The sequence below is a fragment of the Sceloporus undulatus genome, chromosome 1, assembly GCF_019175285.1.
Source record: "Sceloporus undulatus isolate JIND9_A2432 ecotype Alabama chromosome 1, SceUnd_v1.1, whole genome shotgun sequence".
NCBI lineage: Eukaryota > Metazoa > Chordata > Lepidosauria > Squamata > Phrynosomatidae > Sceloporus > Sceloporus undulatus.
In genome coordinates this window covers 267,734,825-267,756,285 of record NC_056522.1, presented here as the reverse complement: position 1 = coordinate 267,756,285, position 21,461 = coordinate 267,734,825, and the positions used below count along the sequence as shown (strand labels likewise).

At 41.3% G+C, this 21,461-nt stretch overlaps 1 protein-coding gene across 1 annotated transcript in view; it reads right to left on the bottom strand.

Moving 5' to 3' along the window:
• Nucleotides 1–11,051, bottom strand: part of SYT8 (synaptotagmin 8) — a 28,924-nt gene extending 17,873 nt beyond the window's left edge. Inside the window, exons 1-2 of the mRNA XM_042437562.1 lie at nt 10,966–11,051; nt 2,463–2,597 (exon numbers count right to left, since the gene is read on the bottom strand). Coding sequence (XP_042293496.1) covers nt 2,463–2,580 — 118 coding nt within the window. The 5' untranslated portion in view covers nt 2,581–2,597; nt 10,966–11,051. The remainder of the gene's footprint in view (nt 1–2,462; nt 2,598–10,965) is intronic.
• Nucleotides 11,052–21,461: the final 10,410 nt, after the last annotated feature.

The window sequence follows — 21,461 nt, the reverse complement described above, 5'->3', positions numbered from 1 at the left end:
ATCATGCCCACCAGTGGTGTTGCTAGAGTTGGCATCACCTGGTAGAGCAACTCATGGTGTCACCTTCTCCCATTGACCTCTTCCCATACAACACCATACAGAATCCTTAGTCATGTTTTTGTACTAATGTTATAAATTGTAATTCCTGTATGTCAGTGAATGTAATGGTAATAGTTGTGATGTAAACAACTAGTATATTAAAATTATATCTTCAAGTTACAATATCATACAAACAGCCTAAATGTATTTACGTGTATATAGTTTCATGTGATTAAAGTGAAAATTTGGTAAGGTGTGATGTTCTTTTTTCCTCTCATGAACCCTGCCCCAGTCTTGCCATCTCTTGTTTATTTTAAAGGGACACAGGTAAATACCACAGTGCATTTCTGCCAAAAGGCAGATGTTTGAGCAGCAGTGGTAATCCCCCCCCCCCCAAAATTAGGGTGCCACCTGGGACAGCCTGAACTCTCACATCCCCTTGAGATGCCCCTGGTGACCACTTAATCAGGCACACATAGTGTTTAGCCTCAAATGCAAGTAAGTGTATGTGTGTGTCCATGTGTACATTGTTGTGTATGCCTGGGGCTGGGTGGAGCAATTGTAAACAATCAGGTTAGTGATTTTAAAAAAATCACGCTACACCTATGTGCTCATCAGTTTGCTGATACAAGATGTCTGTGATTATCCAACTCTTATTTTGTGAATGGCCAGTCTTGACAATGACAATGGAGTGGAAATGTGTGTCATCCCCTTAATTGGCATTAACAAACAAGATTTGGGTGGGAGCACAGACATCTTAGCATCAATGAGCTACTTATCATGTATATTAGGATGAAAGGTCAAATGGGCTGAAAAATGTTAAACTAAACACCTTTCTAGTTATAATTAAGGCACGGTACAGACCGGCACCATAGCATGTCCTGGCAACGTGCTAGGGTTGCCTCGGGGCGTCTCTTACAGATGTCCTGCACCCTAGCACATCTTCCATACGTCAAAATGGTGGCGCCCTGTACAGATGGGCACCTCCATTTTGATGCGACGGACACCTAGCGTCCGCATGTTGCAGCACCATAATGACATCGCGAGTGCGCCATTGGTGCACTGCTATGTCATTATGGTGCCACAAGAAGAACCTGCTTTTGGGGGATTCTTTTTGCTCCTTCAGAGGCTACGGCTTTCTCACAGAGCAAAACCAGGCACCAGCAGACCACCCTTTTTGGGCGGTCTGTACTGGGCCTAAATATTTCATTTCTGCCTATGAAGGAAATCATACCATGCTTCTTTCCTTCAAATTACTGCTGTTTGTTTTTACTTTTTACTCAGCATCTGTGAATTTGGTGGGAGTCACTCTTAGGAGATTGCTGTGATATTTTCATGGACCTGTAACAGTTTACATAGCATGGAGCCATGACAGATAAAGCAGTGTCAAACTGCATTATTTCTGCAGTTCAGATGCAGCCAAAGACAAAAGGTGTAGTATTGTCTGCACAAATCAAACAACATTATTCTCCACAGATGTCCAGCTCTGAGGGGTCCCTAGAGCCAGGTATTGTTGGTGGGATACAGAGCAAGGCAGCAGATGTAGTAATGGGGACCAGAATACTTCTCTCACCTAGGCCAATAGTTGGCCAATTGTTTCATGATAAGAACAGAACGATTTTCTGGTATATCTAGAATGAGAAAATCATTGAGGAAATAGACTGAAGTTATAAAAGCTCACATTGTCCACTTCTTTCTTTCAGGTAGTCTCAAAGATGCTACAAGATCTCTACATACTGATCAGAGTTCAAGACACACCTCAGCCTTAGGGTTCATGCTAAGAACATTTTGATTTAGGAGTCTGTGAAGAGAACTGCTGTGTGAGTTTAAGTTCCCTAAAGAGCCTCATCTACAAAAACTGGACTTGAGCTGTCTGTTAGGCAGAGTGTTTAAAGTGCCTGACTGTACCGAACCTAAGCATTTGTAAATAAACACAAATAATATTGCCAATAAGCCTCCACTCACTCCATTTAGAGGGAACCAAACCTAGGTAAGCACTGAGCCCCTGGAACTTTGATCACTCAGTGGCCTGAGCATAACATTAGGCACCTTAGGATTGATGAAAAAGATCTGAAAGTCCCAGATTTTGTTCCTGCTTGTTCTGATTTTATTTTGGCTATCCATACATGTTTTGTTTAACCCACAATATTTTATGTCAGCTCCCGATATGATCAGATACTTTTTATACCAGCTCCCCACATCAGTTCTTGTTGTTATGTGCTTTCAAATTGTTTCTGACTTATGACGACCATACCATGGGCTTTTCTTGGCAAAATTTGTTCGGGGGGGGGGGGGGGTATTTTAACCCTGCATAAAAATCAGAAAGAAAAAGGAGAAAATCTGGGACTTTTCAATCATTCTGGGTGCACCCATTATGAAGTTTCCATTTGAATTCATTTCCATCACCTTTTGAATTTACTCACATGGAATTTTATTAATAAGGCCTTCAATGAAACTAGGCTGGGCTGTGGTGACAACAGTGGTGAAGTTACTGGGACTGCTGGCAGCCACAGTAATGCCAGACATTGTTGTGTTAGCCATGGCTCCTGAAAGGTGAGCTGGAAGAACAAAAAGTCTTGAGTTATTGATTATTCTCAGTCCACTCCAACTTCACATATGCAAACTGTGTATGTTAGGACAAGGGCCTACGTTGAATCTCGGAATCCATTTTTAGGATTGGGACCAAGACTTTTATACTGTGAAGTAATAACAGGTAAAAAAAAATCCTTTGAGTAACTGGACAGTATGTCTGTGTATGCCTTCAAGTCACCTGTTGACAAACTACAGGAGTATAATTCCAGGTTTTAGCAAAGGAGGAATAATGGCTTATGGAAAATTCCTTCCTTACTCTAACAGATCTCCCAAAAGGCATTCCATCAACCAAATGGGTGTCTCTTTCAACTGATAAATGCATTGCTAGGTGGGGTGGGGCTATTTCAAATCTGGACGTGTGTTTGTGATTTATATGTAGGGGAGAATCCCCCCTCCCAAAATTACTTAACAAAACTGAGAGATTGGAATAGCTGCTACCTTGGGCTACAACTTCCAGAATCTCTCAATCAGCATGGCCAAGTTGGGTAATGGGTTCAGGAAGTTGTATTCAAAGGCTTGGGTCCTATTGTTAATTCCCACTAGAGAAGAGCCAATGGAACAATGGGATTAACCTAAGCCTAATCAACTCACAATTGATTCAATGGGTTGGCTATAGTTGGGGACTTAACTGTAGGGTTCAAGATCAAGAAAGTAGTTTTTCCAAGCTTTGATCAAAATCTTGCTAGGGTAAAAGGGGGGGACTAGATAAAATAGGTAGAATTAGTCTCAGAGATATACAGCATATCTCCTTCTGCATGCAGTCCTACTGTTTGCTACCCATTTTTAATCAGGACAAGGTGTGAGGATTAGCCTCCTCCCTGTGACTCACAAGAGCCACACCAGATCAATGTGGCAGATGCAACATTTATTTATCTTGGCTCCTGCCCTGCATCCACTTATACTGAGAATTAATATGCCTGTGTTTAATCAAGAAATCCAACTGAAAATGGCAACACATGTTTTAGTTAATAGAGGGAGCCTCTTTGACTTCTTTCCCAGGATGTGAGGATTTAAAATATGCATAAACATGGATAGAAAACAAATGGATACCTACTTTTAACTATTGCAATCAATTGGCATTTTAATATATATATCTCAGTAGAGTAGCAAAAATCCACTCCTTACCCTACCCAGCTACCTTCAGTGACTAATTTCCACAGTACCAATGAGAATTCTTAGGACACACTTCCTGCATGTTTAGGAACTGCACAGAACAGAAATGGTCAGCATCTTCCATAATGGAAGTGTTTCTTACCCTCCCTACCATGCAGTGGGGCTGGTGACTCTCATGTCAGTGTCGTAATGAATTCATTTCAGGTTTTTGCAAGTTTTAATGGAACTTTAAAAATTCTCTCAAGTCCCATCCTAGAGAGAAGTGTGAACCAGATGAACACTATGAGTGGCATTACTGAAAATGATGGAGGAATCCAGGAGAACAAACAAGGCTGTATTCGCTTCATCCATTTCCTGTCACGAGTCATCCACTAGAGCAATTAAGGATCTTTTATCCGCAAACATGTCCAAAATACAGATTGGAATAAGAATTAAACAAAGGAATTTGCATTATCCAAAACTGCTTGAGACACCAGTGTGCCCCCCACATCTTACTCAAGACTATACATTAGAATGGAGCTGGAGAAAGGTTATCAATCTGTTGGTGGTGGTGTGTGCCATGAAGTCATTTCCCAAGGTGACACTATCATGGGCTTTTCTTGGCAAGATTTGTTCAGAGGAGGTTTGCCTTTGCCCTCCTCTGAGACTGAGAGCATGTGGCTTGCGCAAGGTCACCCAGTGGGTTTCATGGTCAGGAATCAAACCCTGGTCTCCAGAATTGCAATCCAGTACTCAAACAACTATGCCATGCTGGCTCTCAAAATTCTGTGGGGATCAAGCAAGTATTTTTCAATAAATGTCAAGTCACTGCAGCAAGATCTACTCCATGCATCAATGAGGTACAGTGGGCCCTTTTATCTGCTGGGGTTTAGTTCCAGGACCCCCTGTGGATAACAAAATCCGTGGATGCTCAAGTCCCATTAAATACAATGGCATAGCAAAATGGTGCCCCTTATATAAAATGGCAAAATGAAGGTTTGCTATTTGGAATTTATACCTTTTTTGAGTATTTTCAAGCCGTGGATGCTTGAATCCACAGATAAAAAAAATCTGTGAATAAGGAGGGCCAACCTTATTAACAGTCTCTGAGGTCCAAATTAATTATTGCTTATTTTTATAACCACAAAGTGCAGGAATTTAACAGGCAGAAGTTCTCAGTCCATTGACAGCTTGTCAGTCTCCTGAGGCTGCAAAAGCTGAAAAGTATCCATAGTAACATGATCAGGTAGCTTCTTAAATGCTAGATTTTTGATTTTGAAACAACTGTGGTATGCAAGCATGTGCAAAAGGAAGGGATTTTATCTCCATATTGAGAAACAAACCAGTAATTGTGCGGCTCCAAGAGGTGATCCTATGAAACTATATGAAAAAGTCCCTCACAGTTTGAATACTCTACACTGTGTAGACTCGATGCTGACAGAGAAAAGATCCTAGAATGCTCTCTATCCCAGAGCCTGGGAAGTTATTTGTGAAAAGAATAAATATGCTAAAATCATCCATAATATAATCCTGGTTTGTTTGTTTTTAAAATGTTCCTTCAGTTCCCATTCTCCCCTGCTGAAATGTTCTGACTTCTGCTAAGTAAGATGCTGTTCTTTGCTCCATCCTGACTGAAGAACACCAGCTTACCATTTGTAAACATGAAATGAAGTCTCAGTTAGACACCTGTGCAGTAGACTCCCCCAGTTTCCCAGCCATGGGACCACTGCCAGATTTAGTTTCCTGGATGAGACTGAAGATTTGCAGTGTTATCATAAACTTGGTTTTATTTACAAGTTTATGATAATGATACCTTGAAAAGAAATACTTTATTTTAATTCTAAGAAGGGAACCAATCATTCAAATAAGAGACAGGAACCTGGCTACAAACCAGCAGACTCCTAAAACCAAGCACAGATCTCAGAGAACAACTTGTCCAGTCCCACCATCCAGACTTGCTAATTATTCTGTATTTCAGAGAACAGTTTTTTGTTCCCTGTCTGTTTGTCCAGTACCATGCCTGTTTGTAGGATACACTGAAATTCTAAGGCACACTTGTGTGGACCTTCTCAATGACTGCTCCTAAGCTGTGGAATTCCCTTCCAAGTGGGGCTCAACTGCACTATGTTCTGGTGTCCTGCTACTGACAGGGAAAGATGCTTTTATTTAGGCAGGCTTTTGGTGACTATCTGCTTAAGAAGAGGTTTTTAATGTGTGTGTTTGCATCTCTGCTGTGTTCTTGTTGTTGTTGTTATTTTTCTGGTGTGGTTTTAGGTTATTTTCAAACCAGCACCTGTCCTAATATTATGATGTGTTTGTATTTTAACGCTAAAACCTTTTTGTTGTTTTGGTTGTATTCAGCTTTTAATCATGCTGTGAAACTACCTTCAGCCCTGGTCTTGGGGAAAAGGCAGGATATCAATAATGACAACAATAACAACAATAGCAATAATAATATATACATGAGGAAAGAAATTTTAATTTAGTTCATCAAAAAGGTAGTGTATTTTAATTTCCTATTGATGTTCTGCCACATCTCATACATTCTTTTCTTAGATTACACCAGAGCAAAAAAAGGTACATCTGGTTAGTTAGAGGTTAGAAAGAGGTACATCTGGCTAGTCTGGTCTTTCTTGCTTGATGAGATGGTTCTTTATTTGTTGAAGTCTAGAGATTTTTATTGCAGTATTTCAGTCCCTGGACACTGTCAAAATGTTAATAGGTACATATCTGGTGATAATTCACCCCTTGTTATTAATTGAACTCAACTAATGAAATACAACTGAAATATTTATCAGGTGCCATGACAGATCAGAAATGAGTATGCCACCTGTTAAGCATTCCATACTGACACAAAACAGAAAATGAGCTTCTACTATAATACTTGTTCCATATTTCCTTTTACCTTTAACAGCAGGAGATGAAGCACACAGTCACAGACAGGCATCTCTGGTATGTCAGAGAGCTAGTTTTCTACTACTGGGACCTTCCAGGTCAAATCCAAAACAGTTGATCCCCTTGTTGCTTCCTCTACCTTTTGTACAATGAAACTGGCTGCAAGGCTAGTGAGGAATTTATTGATTCTTAGGAGCTTATCAGACAAGGAAAATTGGAAGTATAATCCAATGGCAATCTGAATGCAATCATGGGGTTTGATGTTATTGCGTGATAACCCACTACACACAAATTCAGGCAATGGGAAGTCAGTCCGAGCACAATCATGGGGTTTCACGTTATTGCATGATAGACTGCCACATGCAAATTTGGGCAATGGCATGCTATTTTCAGGCAATGGGGAGCCAGTTTGAATGCAATGAGCATTCATGTAATTTTGCTAAACTAGTTAATTTACGTGAATGCATTCTGGCCCCACTTTCTTTTCATTCGAAATTAAGAGAAATTCCTCCTGTGTGATAAACTCCTTATATTCTTGGCAGACTGTGACTTCCAACAAATATCAGGGTGAGTGAAGTCTGATATTACTACTATCTCTTTCCTTTTTGAGTATTTGGTCATTTTAGGAAGGCATCTTCCAAATTTTCAGTCTGGCTGGTGGGGAGGGCTTTAGTAGACACTAACAGTGAAGTTACTGTTGTTTCTTTCTTCTTTAATGTTTACCCAAAGGCTCGCCAACTGTTCTCCATGCTCTAAGTCAGTAGATCCCAGAGTGAGCGGTACACCCCCTGGGGGTGGTAGAAAGATCCAGTGGGCTGTGAGGGGGAAAGGGGGCAGTGGGAGGGTGATGGGAAAAAAGTGTGGCCTTCAGTCAAAGTACTGGTGTGCAAGAAAGTCAAGGGAAACCAGAGGACCATAGTAAGAATGAGTCCTGCATTGGTCCTTGCTGCAAGGCCAGCATGGGCACAAGGCTTCTTGGTTGCTGCTCTCAAGGTGACCAGGAGCAAAGGGAGCAGTGACTGAGACTGGTTGTTTTGAATTTGCAGTCGAACAGTAGACCGAATATCATGAAATAGGTGCTGGTGTGTGTGTGTTAGGTTTGTTGCCCAAGAAGAAAACGTTTAAGGACCACTGCTCTAGGTTATGGCACTCCTCATAGGTGTACACATCCTTGATATATAATGTGACTCTCCTCCTTTCCTGTTTTGTCTATTTCCTGTTTTGTCTATTTCTTGTATTAGGTAATACCCTTCCATTACTACATGCAAATCACGAGGCTCATCCCATCAGGTATCAATGATGCCTATTAAATCATATTTGCCTCCTTATGTCAAGAGTCAGTGTTCCAGCTCTTACCCCTATGAGTTGTTATGTTTTTGAGATGCATTGCTCCAACATCCCTGCATATTGATTTTCAGTAGACTTCTAATTTATATGTATGTGAGTCCACCAGGTTTTCTGAATGTCCATCTGGTTTACTATAGGTAAATATGAATATGATTAAGATGATTAAGATTTAATATTGATCATCTGGGCATACATTTTGGGTGGGTTATGCCTTGCTTATAATTGAAAGTATATTCTCTCTCTCTCTCTCTCTCTCGTTTTCTTTTTAACAACCCATGAAGAAGGATGGGCATGCAATATTTCCTGATCAGAAAACAGCCATGGAATAAGACATCATGAGACCCCATCTCTCCTTCTCATCACATCTTAAAATATAGTAATGAAGTAGACTGACACAACAGCAGTGTTTCCTCTGTAATCATGCGGCAAACCCAACTTTGGTTGCATCAATTCATGATTTAGGAAGGGCAGCAGGATAAGAGCCAGTGTGGTGTAGTGGTCTAAGTAACAAAGACTCCAGGAGATCAGGCTTTGAAACCACACTCAGCTATGCAAATCCACTGAATGACCTTAGGCAAGTCAAACTCTCTTGGCCTCAGAGACAGGCAATGGCACACCCCCTATGAATAAATTATGTCAAGAAAACCCTAGGACTAAATACATAAACCACAGGGTATACAATATGATAGGCTCTCCTTAAGGTTGTCATAAGTTGGAAATGACTCGAATGCGTGGTGTAACAGTTAGTCTATAAATCAATAATTCCTACCTGACCAATTATATAAAATCTCATGAGATTCTTGACCTAAATCCTATTGTGAGTCCCAGCTAGACCCATTAAATCCATTAAAACAGGGAGCCCTGGTGGTGCAGTGGTTAAATGCTGGTACTGAAGCCACAAGGCTGTGAGTTCAATCACAGGGCTCCAAGGTTGACTCAGTCTTCCATCCTTTTGTAGGTCAGTAAAATGAGTATCTAGCTTGTTGAGGGCAATTAGTTTACAGATTGTAAACTGCTTAGAGAGTGCTGAGTTCACTGATATGTGGAACAGAAATGTACATGCTATTGCTATTGGTATACATTTACCTATGTTAGCACCACATAGGAACCCTGGTGGTGCAAGGTGCAGTGGTTAAATGCCTATTCTGCAGCCACTCACTCACAAACCATAAGGTTGTGAGTTCAATACCAGCAAAAGGCTCAAGCTTGACTCAGGCTTGCATCCTTCCAAGGTTGCTAAAATGAGTACCCAAATTGTTAGGAGCAATTAGCTTACACTTTATAAACCGCTTAGGGAGTGCTTAAATGCACTGATAAGCAGTATAGAAATGTACATGCTATTGCTATTGCTATGTGTTGACTCACAAATCAACAAGAGATCCAATAGACCTACTCTACTCAGATTAAGATTAACCAACCAGATTTCAGACCCTACACAGCCAAATACACTGGAATTTTATGATTTTTTGGACAGTTGATGAGAACACCTCCTCAATCCAACTTTAAAAGGTGTATGTGTGGGGGGGATGAATTAAAGTCTAGATTACTGCACCACACTCTTGAAACACTGCTATTCCACTTTAACTGCTCTCGCTGACTCTTGTTGCATTCTGGGATTTGCAGCAGGGACGTAGCCGGGGGGGGGGGTTTCTTGGGGTCTGGACCCCCCCTTCCGTTAGAAAAATGAATGGTGCGTGCTGCTGTGCCGCCGCACTCAAGCCCCAATATAGTGGTGGCACTTAGTCTGGACCCCCCCCCCATTCCTAAAATCCTGACTATGTCCCTGTTTGCAGTTTAGGGAAGGGCATTCAGACTACTCAGCCAGAGAGCTCTTAGGCCTCACTGCAAGCTTTAGAATGCAGCAGGAGATAGCCAGAGCAGTAAAAGTGAAATAGCAGCATTATAAGAGTGTAGTGCAATAATGTTGTGTAAGAGTTAAGTCCACATAAATAAGAGTGGGAACTGTTTGGCCTGCAGGCCATTTGTAACCCTAAGGTGAAGGCAATGCAGAACATTGCCTTCTCATTTCCACCAACCTCTTCAAATGCCCAAAATTAAATATTCAAAATGTGGGGTCACAAAATATAAATGATCATTGTAATGTTATTCCAGAATGTATGATGCAGCATTTCAGCACTGGTTTGCCCCACCCCATTATTAAACAACAGAAATCTGCACCAAAAAGAAAATCACCCAGTGATTTCCAGTTTACAGAACAGCACTACCATTTTCCCCAAAAATGGCAGCAACATGGCTTTCCAAGGGTGAATAGGAACTGAAAATAGGTCCTGAACTCTTGGAGCACCCTGACATAAACTACAGGGTTTGTAATAGTATTATAAAAACATGTCAAAGGAACAAGGAACTCTCAGGTGCAGAAATTTAGCTGTCATATAAATTTAGCAGCTCCTGAACATAGACAATGACAACAGTTATTTTAAAAGATTTATTCATCTGACCAAACCATTAACACATGCATAGAGTTCATTAAAAATAATTAATAATTTTCTATACAGTCAATGCTAATTCAAACTTTATGGAAAAGAGAAGTACATATGATAATTAACACATCCAAATAGATTGCTTTATTTTATTTTTAAAATATTTATTTATTTATACCCTGCCTTTTCCCCAGCCCAAAGACTTAAGGTACTTATAAAAATGAAAACACATGCAAGGAAAAGGTCACACCATACTAAAGTTAAAGTATAATTAGACTATCAGTGAAATTGATATCAACAAAAAGCTTGTCCATTTTTTAAACGAAAACCAACAAATATGAACAATACAGCACATTTCTAAAGGCCCTTTCCCCATGAACAGTCTTTAAAGCCACTGTAAATATATTTTGTTTCCCTTCCAGTATATTTATTTTGCTTTTACAAATGTAATTTGTAATATATTTGAAATATATATCTTCTATAAAAACTGACAAGATTTAAAAGGATTTAAAAAAAAATAATCCAAGTGTTAAGTGGAACTGTTAGCAAGACCACTTACTTCTTTAGTTTCTCTTCATCATCTTTCAACAGAAGCCTTCTTCCGGGTAGTGAGCAGTTCCACTTCCCTGAGTGGCACACATCATTGCTAAGCTTGCTGACACTCAGCCAACATGCTGAATTCAGTCCCCAATGGCAAGAATTGACTGCCTTTTTCATGTAAAGCAGACACTAAACTGGAAATTCTTCTTTGTGAGCTGAGAAACCAGACTGAAGGGAATGGCCCTAATTGGCCCCACCTTGGTTCTTACGTTATGAACCTTTATACACAGACCCACAGAAAGCAATTCTGTGGACACTCCCAATACGATGTGGCTTATATCAGAGTGCTACACAGCCCTGTGAGAAAGCTAACGGACTGCAGAAATCCCTGAGCAACAACTCGATCAATGGCTATCTGCATTCGTGTGTCACTTTGTGACAATAAGACTGGACTTTGCTGGAGCAAAGTTATTTTAAGGTTTCCAACTTCTGTTTCCTGCCATTGCTTTTGCTTGACACCTGTCAAAAACCTTTGTTTTAAAAAAGAGAATGAGTTAAATAACTGAGATCTCAAAAACCCTGTCCCATTTTCAATAGATTCATAAAATGGGATGCTGTTTGGAAAACCAATAGGCAGACATACTTTGCATGGTCTGTTTTGCCAAGCAGAAGAAAGAGGCCTCCCTTTGATTTTAATGATTAGTAACCACCCCCACACCAACACACACACTCACCCTTTGATGAAGGAGGTCTGCCTGGCACCTATTTTCTGATCAGTTTGAGGCAAAGACTATCTTATTCTCCCAGGCCTTTAAAAAAATTTTTTTAATTTTATTTTTTAAAATTATTTTTAAAACATATTTTTGATACTTCCTTTAGCACCTGCTGATTTTAACTATACCATTTTGGTATGAATTTTTTAAAAAAAAGAATTAGTTGTGTTTACTGTACAGTGAACCCTTGATATAAGATAGTCTTTGCCTCAAACTGATCAGAAAATAGGTGCCAGGCAGACTTCCTTCAGCCCTTGATATCTGGTAGGGTTTGGTCCCAGGAGTCTTTCTAGATACCAGAATTCATGGATGCACAAGTCCCACTAAATACAGTGTCCCTTATATAAATGGCCAAATCAAGGTTTGCTTTTTGGAATGTATATATTTTTAAAATATTTTTGAGCCGCAGAGGCTTGAATCTGGATAACAAAATCTGTGGATAGGGAGGGCCAGCTGTATATGCCCTGAGAGCTATTAGCTATAGGATGGCAAATAAAACTTGAGTCAACATGGTGTAGTGGTCTGAGTCCAGACTAAGACTCCAGGAGACCATGGTTTGAATCACCACTCAAGCATGGAAATCAACTTGGTGACCTTGGAAAAGTCATAGTTTCCTCAGAGGAACCCACAACCAGGACAAAAAGGCAATAGCAGTGACAACTGGTGTCAGTGGGGATATGGATCTTCTCCAGCCTTTAATCTAAATTTAAATGAGATATTCAAGGTGCTGAACCTGTTTTGGGAATAGGGTTCAGCACATTGGCTAGCTCTTTTGATATTTGGACTGATGCCTGGCTTCACAATCTCACTGACAAGGAAATCACCCATTTCCACTAGTTACTAGTATACAGATATGTGCTGCTTTTGATAATGGCTAAACAGCCATTGATAAATTTGTGCACATGCTTTCAAGTCACCTGTTAACTTACAGTGACCCCATTAATTTCATAGAGTTTTCTTAGGCAAGGAGTACTCAGGTGTTTTATTTTTTCCAGTTCCTTCCTCTGAAGCACAGCTTACAGCATTTGGTACTCATTAGTAACTTCCTTCCAACTACTAACCAAGGCTGACCCTGCTTAGCTTCCAGGATCTGGTGCCTTTAGGATATTTAGGCCCTTACTCTCTCTCCATTTCTCTAACCCTTCTGAAGCTGTCTAAGAGGCTGTACATACCGGCAGTAAGAGCCAGCATTGGGGTGTGGCATTTGGATGCCATGCTGCCCGCCTGTCCATATAGTGGGCAGGAGCTCCAAAAAGTGCCACCACAGCAGCAAGGGCGCCCCTTTTCCAGGCCAAAAAGAAGTGGCATTTTGCCACTTCTTTTTGGCCCAGAAAAATGCCAGATAGGGGCCACAGTGTGCATTTGCCATGGCACTGATCTGGCACTTGAAGGGGCAGTGGCAAGCCACTCCTTTGAGGCAGTCTGTTTTGCCCCTAAATTGGTGGGCACATTATGCTGTGAATGCCACAGTTTAAAAATACACGGTTTATGTTTACTAAATATTATTAATAGGTTTGTCCCACTGGGTATCATAATTCTCTTAAAATATTTTCCTAATTTGGACATTGTACAAATGAAGAAGTACTTTAGTCTTCTTTGTTGTTATTATCTTTAATTGATAACCATGCCCACCTTTGTTGCATTGTGTTTGAGACAATGGGCCCTTTCACACTGCACAGTCACAGCACTGTGACAGAATCTTGGTGTTTGTGTGGGTTTCTATGTGCATGTTTATACAACAACAAAAACTACAAATCCTATGATTCTATAGTATATAACCATGAGAGTTAAAATGGAATCACAGTGCTATAACTGGATAATGTAATGTGATAGAAAAGCCATTTCACCATATCTAAGATTGCTTTGAGATTTGCAAACCATTGTCTAATGTTGCATTCACTGAATATTGAATATGCATATGTGAGCCCATATTAACACCAAGATTCTGTCCAGCAAAGTGCTCCTGGAAAATAAAAGTGTGAATCACAAGATATTGGACATATCTCCCTGCTGCTAAGAAATACACAAATGGAATGTTGAACATACAGTATGTCAGCCAGTTTCTTTTTCAAATGTCTCTTTATAATGTTCCACTACATGGTTGACCTTCCATGTGCAAAGTAAAGGAACAAAACCTGTTACCAAAAAAGGGCAGTTTAATCATTAACTTCTAACGACAATACTCCTTGTATGAGGCACACCCTTTGACAACTGACATCCTGAGAGGAGCTATACAAAATGATTTTCAGAAAAAGCCAAGCATAGAATGTTTTATTCAGTAGTATCAGTACTATAGGCAGTACAACTCTCCACAAGAAGTTCAGATAAACAGAAAAGCATGAAGAAATAAACCTGGCATGAGAAAGACAAGTGCTGCCAATTCCCCATTCAAGTTTAAGTATGATTCACACTTCTGGTGGTGTCATGGGTGTCTCCACATGACAATCCTGTGGCTCAGGCATTCACAAGTGCAAAAGTTCTCATATGAATTGAAATATACATGGGAAGTTAACAGTTCTCATGATGTCATTTGCTTTCTGGTACAGCCAAAGCTTCAGTGGGAACAGACCATAGTAGCTCAATGGTAGAGCCTCTAGAACAGTGGTCCCCAAACCTTTTTGGGCCACCACACCCTTTCCTCTTGGGAGATAACCTTAGCGTCTCCCTCCAATGCCTATTTCCCGATATTAAGTCTACTATAAATTTAAAACAACCAATCTTGGTTGCTGGTCCCTTTGCACCAGTCACTTTGGGAGCAGCAACCAAGTAGCTGGCTGAGTAGCAACCAAGAAGCTTCTTGCTTGTGCCAGCCTTACAATAAAGACTGATGCAGGCAAGAGGCTTCTCAGTTGCTGCTCGACTGGCTGCTTGATTGCTACTCCCTTTGTGCCTGGTCACTGTCATAGCAGCAACCATGCAGCTGGCTGAGCAGTGACAAGGAAGCCTCTTACTCATTCCGGCCTTGTGGCAAAAGCCAGTGTGGGCAAGAAGCTTCTTGCTTGGTCCCTGCTCAGCCAGCTGCTTGATCACTGCTCCCAAGGTGACTAAGTGCAAAAGAGAAAGGTTCTCCCTAGTGTGGAAGGACTCTCAATCCTTCTTCATCAGGGAAAAGAGAGGAGCAGCTGGTGTGTTTACAGAGGCTACTTGCTCTGGATTGGAAACCTCTTCTCTCAGCCTGTCCGATGAAAGAAAGCAAGAACAGGCTGGAGCTTAAATAATAATAATAAAATTTTTATTTATATGCCGCCCTTCCTCCGATCAGGGCGGCTCACAACATAATTAAAATACAAACAATTCAATAAAAACTTAAGCAGGGTCACAAACTTGAAAGCTCCTTTTTGGTGCTGCTTCTCCCCCACTGCTGTTTGCTCTAACTCTTTGCTCCAGCCAGTCAGTCTGTCTCAAAAAGGTGCTGCTCCAAGCAACAGAAATAGTGGCCCAGTACAGACAGTGCGAAAGCACCATGCTGGGACCAAAAGTAGGGCTGAGGAGCGTGCAACAACCACATGCTCCCCAGCCCTACTACATATGGAAGGCACTGTGGTTCCATTTTTAATGGCTGAATCCTATGGAATTCTGGGAATGGCAGTGTAGGGAGGGATATTTATAATATATGCAGTTCTATTTGACCAGGCCTGTCTCCATGAGGTTGCATATATAATATAAGTCCAAAGAGAACTTGTTGGCAGCATCCCATCTTCATCTCAGCCTAGAGGCTGAATGCACCAGTGTTTACGTAGGCACAAATTAAGAATAAGTATCCATAATCTGGAGTCAGGGTCCTTCAGATTCATTGTAAACAGGAGGCTCCAGACTGAAGATGGCACTGCAGAAACAGGGACATCAAGGTTTTTCACTGTATATTGTGTAGATGGAATGGGGCAGTTGAATTCTTGAACAACTGAGAAGCTTCTCAACTTGTATGTGGACTATTAAAAGCCATATTTTAAAGAGAACTATTAATTAAAACTTCTCAGTCATCATGACTACATTTGAAGCACAGCGAGCTGTCCAAGAAGGAAGAGAGTGAACTCTTCCTTCATAGGCTACTCTGCAAAAGTTCTCTCTAACCACACACAGGGTTATAGCTATGGGCAGGTGAGCAAAATTAGGGCATTGCCTTACAGTAAGTATCCTTGAAGTTTTTCTTCAGTCCCCAAATAAGGCGTTCCTTCAGTCCCCAAATTTCTACTATTGCAGAGAAAGACACAAACACACTGAAAACACCAGAACTCCTGTATTGGCTGTGTTTGTTTTTCCTTGATCACTTTGCCCATTCCTTTTCTTTGGATGCTTAAACTGTTTTCTAAGTGCCCAACTGTGGTTTTAAGTTACTGCAGTGCTAGAAATATAGAGAATGAAGGAAAAATTCATTGAAGGGCATAATTATTTGAGGCGCAATGACCTCATTCCTCCTCCCCTCATAGCTACCACCCTGCCTCTTCCCCCTTTCTCCATTGTTCCCTATAGGTATTATGATTTACAGTGGTCCCAACCATCATCATCATTCTCATCATCACTGGCATCCCATCTATTTATATTCCACTTTCCCAGAACTAGGAATTAAGATGGTTGAAACATGCAAGAGAAGAGGGAAGAGTGAGTAAGGAGATGAGATTAAAATCCTTACCATAGCTCTCCATTCCACTACTCTCTCATCTTAATATAATATGTGGATGATCCCTAAGAAGTTTTAAAGAAACTGCAGTCTTAGCATGAATGTAGTGCTGGGGTGCCTGCCCCTCCCACCTTCTCCGGTGCCTTGGGGGGGGGGGGGCAGGACTGGCTGCCACTGCCATTTCCCCATAGGCACCCACACAGGGTGACACCAACACTAGGAATGCCACTGTATGTAAGTAATAAATACCAGAGCAAAAAGTATTTCTGCATCTCTGCCAGGTTTATTAAGGTTACTTACATGTCAATAATGCGTAGGAGTTCCGTCTCTTCATGAGCAGGTCTGCCCTCTTTGTATTTGGCAATGAAACCAGTGAGTAATGCAAATAGTATTTCAGGTAAAAGGCCTCTGGGCTTTGTTTTTTCCAGAAGTACCAACAGCAGGAAAGAAAAAAACCCAGTGACCCTAATCAGAGTAGCAGCAAAATGCCTCATTGCAGAGAACACCATAGTGCATTATACTCATCTCACATCCTTTTGAAAAAGATGGGGCATTCATTGATCAAAACCCCTCCTAACCCATTTATAAAGAGCACCAGTATTCCTTTATTATGCATTTTATGTGCATTTATTTCACAAAATTCCACTATGTTCCACATACAAGATAGTGTTTCTATTGTTGCAATTTTTCAGTTCACAAGCCAGAAATCACAATATCCGATTATTGGGGAAATATGATTATGCTAAAGCAGTGGTCCCCAAATTCCTCCTGGTTAACAACCTTAATGCCTCCCCATACTTATTTCTTGATACAGTCAGCCTTTGCTTTACACAGGGGATCCGTTCCAGGGGGGCCACGTAAAGCAAAAAGTGCATATGCTCAAGCCCCACTGGATAGAAAGGGGGTTGGGTTTGCTGTGGGCATGCGTACCATTATTTATATTCCCAGATGGCTTCAGCATAAGCTGAAAGCTGCCTATAATGAGCCCACGTATGGCGTGGGCTCAATGTATTAGGTCTACTGCTTATGCAGTAGCCAGCAGTATCTACCACAGCTGCATCCAGCTTGTCACTACTTCTTCTTCCTCCTCATCCTCTCATGAGTGAATATAGCACTGGCAACATACCAGGCCTACCTCTCTCTCTCACCCTTGCTAGCCTTACAGCAAAAGGAAGGCTGAATGGCTGGCTGCTCGGTTGCTGCTTCCAGGATGACCAGGTGCAAAAGGAGCAGCAACTGAACAGTTGGCTGAGCAGTAACCAAAAACCCTTTCACACATGCCAGCCTTGCAGCAAAGACAGGAGGAATGAGAAGCTTCTCAGTCACTTCTTGACCTGCTGCTGCTCCCAAAGTGACTGACTAAAAATGAAGAAGCTTCTCCCCAGCAAGGAAGGATTCTTTATCCTTCTTCACTGGGGTGAGAGGAGCACAGCCAGCTTCTCACTTTTCTCTCCAGTGAGGAAGGACTCCCAGAAAGCAGCAGCACAGCTCCAACCAGTCAACTAAGTCCTGGCAAAACTCTTAAAGCTTAAGCAGGGTCCCAAATGTGAAATATTCTTTTTGCCACCATTTTTCCCCTGCCACCAAGTGCTGATCTTCACCATGGCCCTGAAAGTTCCCCATGTGTTTCCTGCATGCCAATACATTGACTGAAGCCTCACCACCACCACCTCCTTTTTTCTCACTCGAGGGGGGATACCACTCACTTTGGGAATCGCTGTTCTAAAGTGTTTGTTGTTGTTTGTTGTTGTTAACTGCCTTCAAACCAACTTTGACTTATGATGACCCTATGAATGAGATACTTTCAAGTCACCTTATCATTGACAGCCGTGCTCAAGGTATATGTGCCTTCAAGTTGCTTACCATCTTATGGTGCTCCTATGAATTTCATAGGGTTTTCCTAGGGCCTAAATACCCTTAAGGTACCAGATACTATCTGATCTTGGAAGCGAAACAGGGTCAGCCCAGGTTAGTACTTGGATGACCACCCAAAAAATACCAAATGCAGTATGCTACATTTCAGAAGAAGGAACTGGCAAAACCACCTCTGAGGATTCCTTTCCTAAGAAGAACCTATGAAATTCATGAGGTCAGTAACTAGAATCATAGAATCATAGAGTTGGAAGAGACCAAAAGGGCCATTCAGTCTAATCCCTTGCCATGCAAGAACTTATAATCAAAGCACCCTCGACAGATGGCCATCCAGCTTCTGTTTAAAAACCCCCAAAGAAGGAGACTCCACCACATTCCAGGGGACTGTGTTCCACTGCTGAACTATACAGCAACTACAAACAAAGGAAAACCTACAAGTGATGCAAGGACAAAACAAACATTTCTTTTTATATTTTAACTGCCTTTTAAATTATTATTGTTCTTTAATTTTTAACATCTTTGTACTATCTGTTTTTAAACTGTATCTTGTTTTGACATGGTCATGCAAAATGATACATGGTGCTAGGTGGATAGAAACATCTCCTTAGGCTCTAGTCTTTTGGCTGCTTGTACATTAGGAGGGGGGAAAGTTTAGAATAAACCCTGGATTCTGTTTCTAACCGGTGTATGTCTTCTCCTTATTGTGATTAGTAAATGGAATCTAGTTTCTCAAGTACCACAGATACCTATCAGAGACAGCATCTTCCCTCTCACATCATTTTGTGAACTTTCTTTTTTTCTTTTTGGAAAATATATTCTCATTAACTACAGGTCCACATACACCTTCCTTTTCTACAGCTATGCAGTGCATCCAGTGATAGTCTTGATTTTTTGTATGTGTGTTTATGCATTTCAGTTGGTAAAACAGAGTCCACACCTCTGACACTCTATTCTTTGCTGTCCTAGTTTCATAAGCCTCGTCTTCCTAATTTAAATATGATGTGTGTCCAAAAGAGTACAAACCACATTATTAACATTCCTCACTATTAATAACAACTTACCACTTTATGTTGTCATATTACATGTGGATTTCAATTTTGTTTCCTATTCATTTTTGATTCATGCTTTTACAGATCTTGTCTAGTTCACCATATAACCCTATACATGCCAGAACAAAGTTCCACTGTGTCCATTAGGTGTGCTTTGGGCTGCAGCATTGACAGTTAGTCCTCTGGATAGTTAGTCCTTTGGCTGCAGCATTGATAGGACATAAGAAGACAATTTATGGTAACTCAGATAATAGATCTAGCTAGACTCATGTTCTCAGTCTTTGGTCCTCCAACCATTGATCTTCTTTTGTACTTCACCTTCTAGAAGCCTCTGGCAGCCCGGCCAATGATGTGGATTTGGGAACTAAAATTCAAAACGTCTGAAGAACCAAAGGGTGAGACACACTGCGAGAAACTGTGAGACACTGATCTAGATCAGGGGTGGGCAAAGTGTTGGGAGCTAGTGTGGCATAGTGGACTGAGTGTTGGACTATAGACGCAGGTTCAGTTCTCAGCTCAGTCATAAAACCCACTGGGTGACCTTGGGCAAGTGACACACTCTCAGCCTCAGGGGAAAGCAATGGCAAAGGTCTTGCCAAGGAAACCCCATGATAGGGTCACCTTAGGGTCTCCATATGACAAAAGTGACTTGAAGGCACGCAACAACAAATAACGGGCCATTTTTGTGACCCTCGGGGCCTCCTGAGATTAAAATTCTCCCCTGAATGCCCTTTAGGGGATGTGGGGGCATTTTCACCACATTTTGCTCATTTCCTCTGGCTGAGTTATGCCCAGGGAAGTCCTTTTTTAAAACTGAAAGTAAACCTGAAGTGACTTCTCATCACTTCTTGGTTAGGAGAAAGGTCTCCCCTGAGCCTAAAATGGCCCAGTTGTGGCCTAAAAATATAGTAAAAAATAACCCTTGCAGCCCCTAGAGACCATTGGGGGACATTTGAGGGCAGACATTTTTGTTGGTTTTTTTATTTTTTTTTTTTTTTTTGCCATGGGGGTGTGATGGGGGTGCAGCTCCCAAAAGTCTCATGGGGGGGGAGTCCTGCAGCCCCCTAGCCTCCCATAGTTGTCAATCCTAATCTAGACTAACATTCACTCACAGTAAAATCTCTCCAGAGATGGACATGGGATTCTTTCCTAGCCCTACCCGGAAGTCTCTGACCTCCCATCCAAATGCTATTCTGGCCTGACTCTGCTTAGCTTCCAAAATCAGATTAGAAAGCCTGTATTGAAGGTGGTACATAGCTGGATGGCACTACAGTTCCAGAGTAACCAATTATAGCAGCTGCTTTGGAATTACAGGAAACAAAAACAGGGAGTGAAATGAAGAGGGGACCACCTTTAGTAAACAGTTTAGATGTCATTCCCAACTAGTAGTTTCCTGCAAAAGCATTTCACCACCCAGTTTGCTGCCAGGAAGAAAAAAGTGAGAGTAAATACTGTAACCAACACTGTAACTAACCAGTTTCTTAAACATTACCTTTAAAAAAAACCTCTTTCCTTTCGAAATACATTTTTCCTCTGAAGGAAATTTTTTAAAAAATGCTTTGCTTTGTCCAGGGCAACTGCATTCTGCCCAGGCCCCGAGGCCTGAAGTGCTTATTGAATCTTCTGGGAGAGGCGGCAGGCAGATGGCTAAATCAGAAACAAAAGCTATATTTAAAAAACATGAAAGTGAATGCGAAAGTAGGGATGAACGCTTAATTTTAAAAATAACCAGTGGTTATAACTGATAATTTTAAAGCTCTCCTGAAATGCAAGTGGTGTGGGTTTGTGGGTTGTTTATTTATTTATTTTCCTCCATTGGCTCTGATTATATATAGATATAACTTTCATTTATCTTGTGTTTTATAGCCCATGAAATTAAAGGGCTGGATGAAAATTATACAGAATTATACACATGGGGAGGGAAGAAAGAAAGATAGAAAGAAAGGTCTCTTTGGTAGGCTTAGGGCAGATGAATGCTCAGCCACAAGGAAAGGCTTTGCCCATTGCAACCCATGCATTTAAATCTGAGGTGATCTGCACCTCAGCAGCTGCAGAGCTGTCATTCCTGCCCTGCTTCCACCCATCAGAACCAGCCTCCATCCTCGCCCCCTCACACACCCTGCCAGCGCGGGGCATGCTGGGAAAGAAAGTCCACCCTTCCCCTCCCCTTAAAAACTGAGGCTAAGGCTTCCCAGAGGCGTTG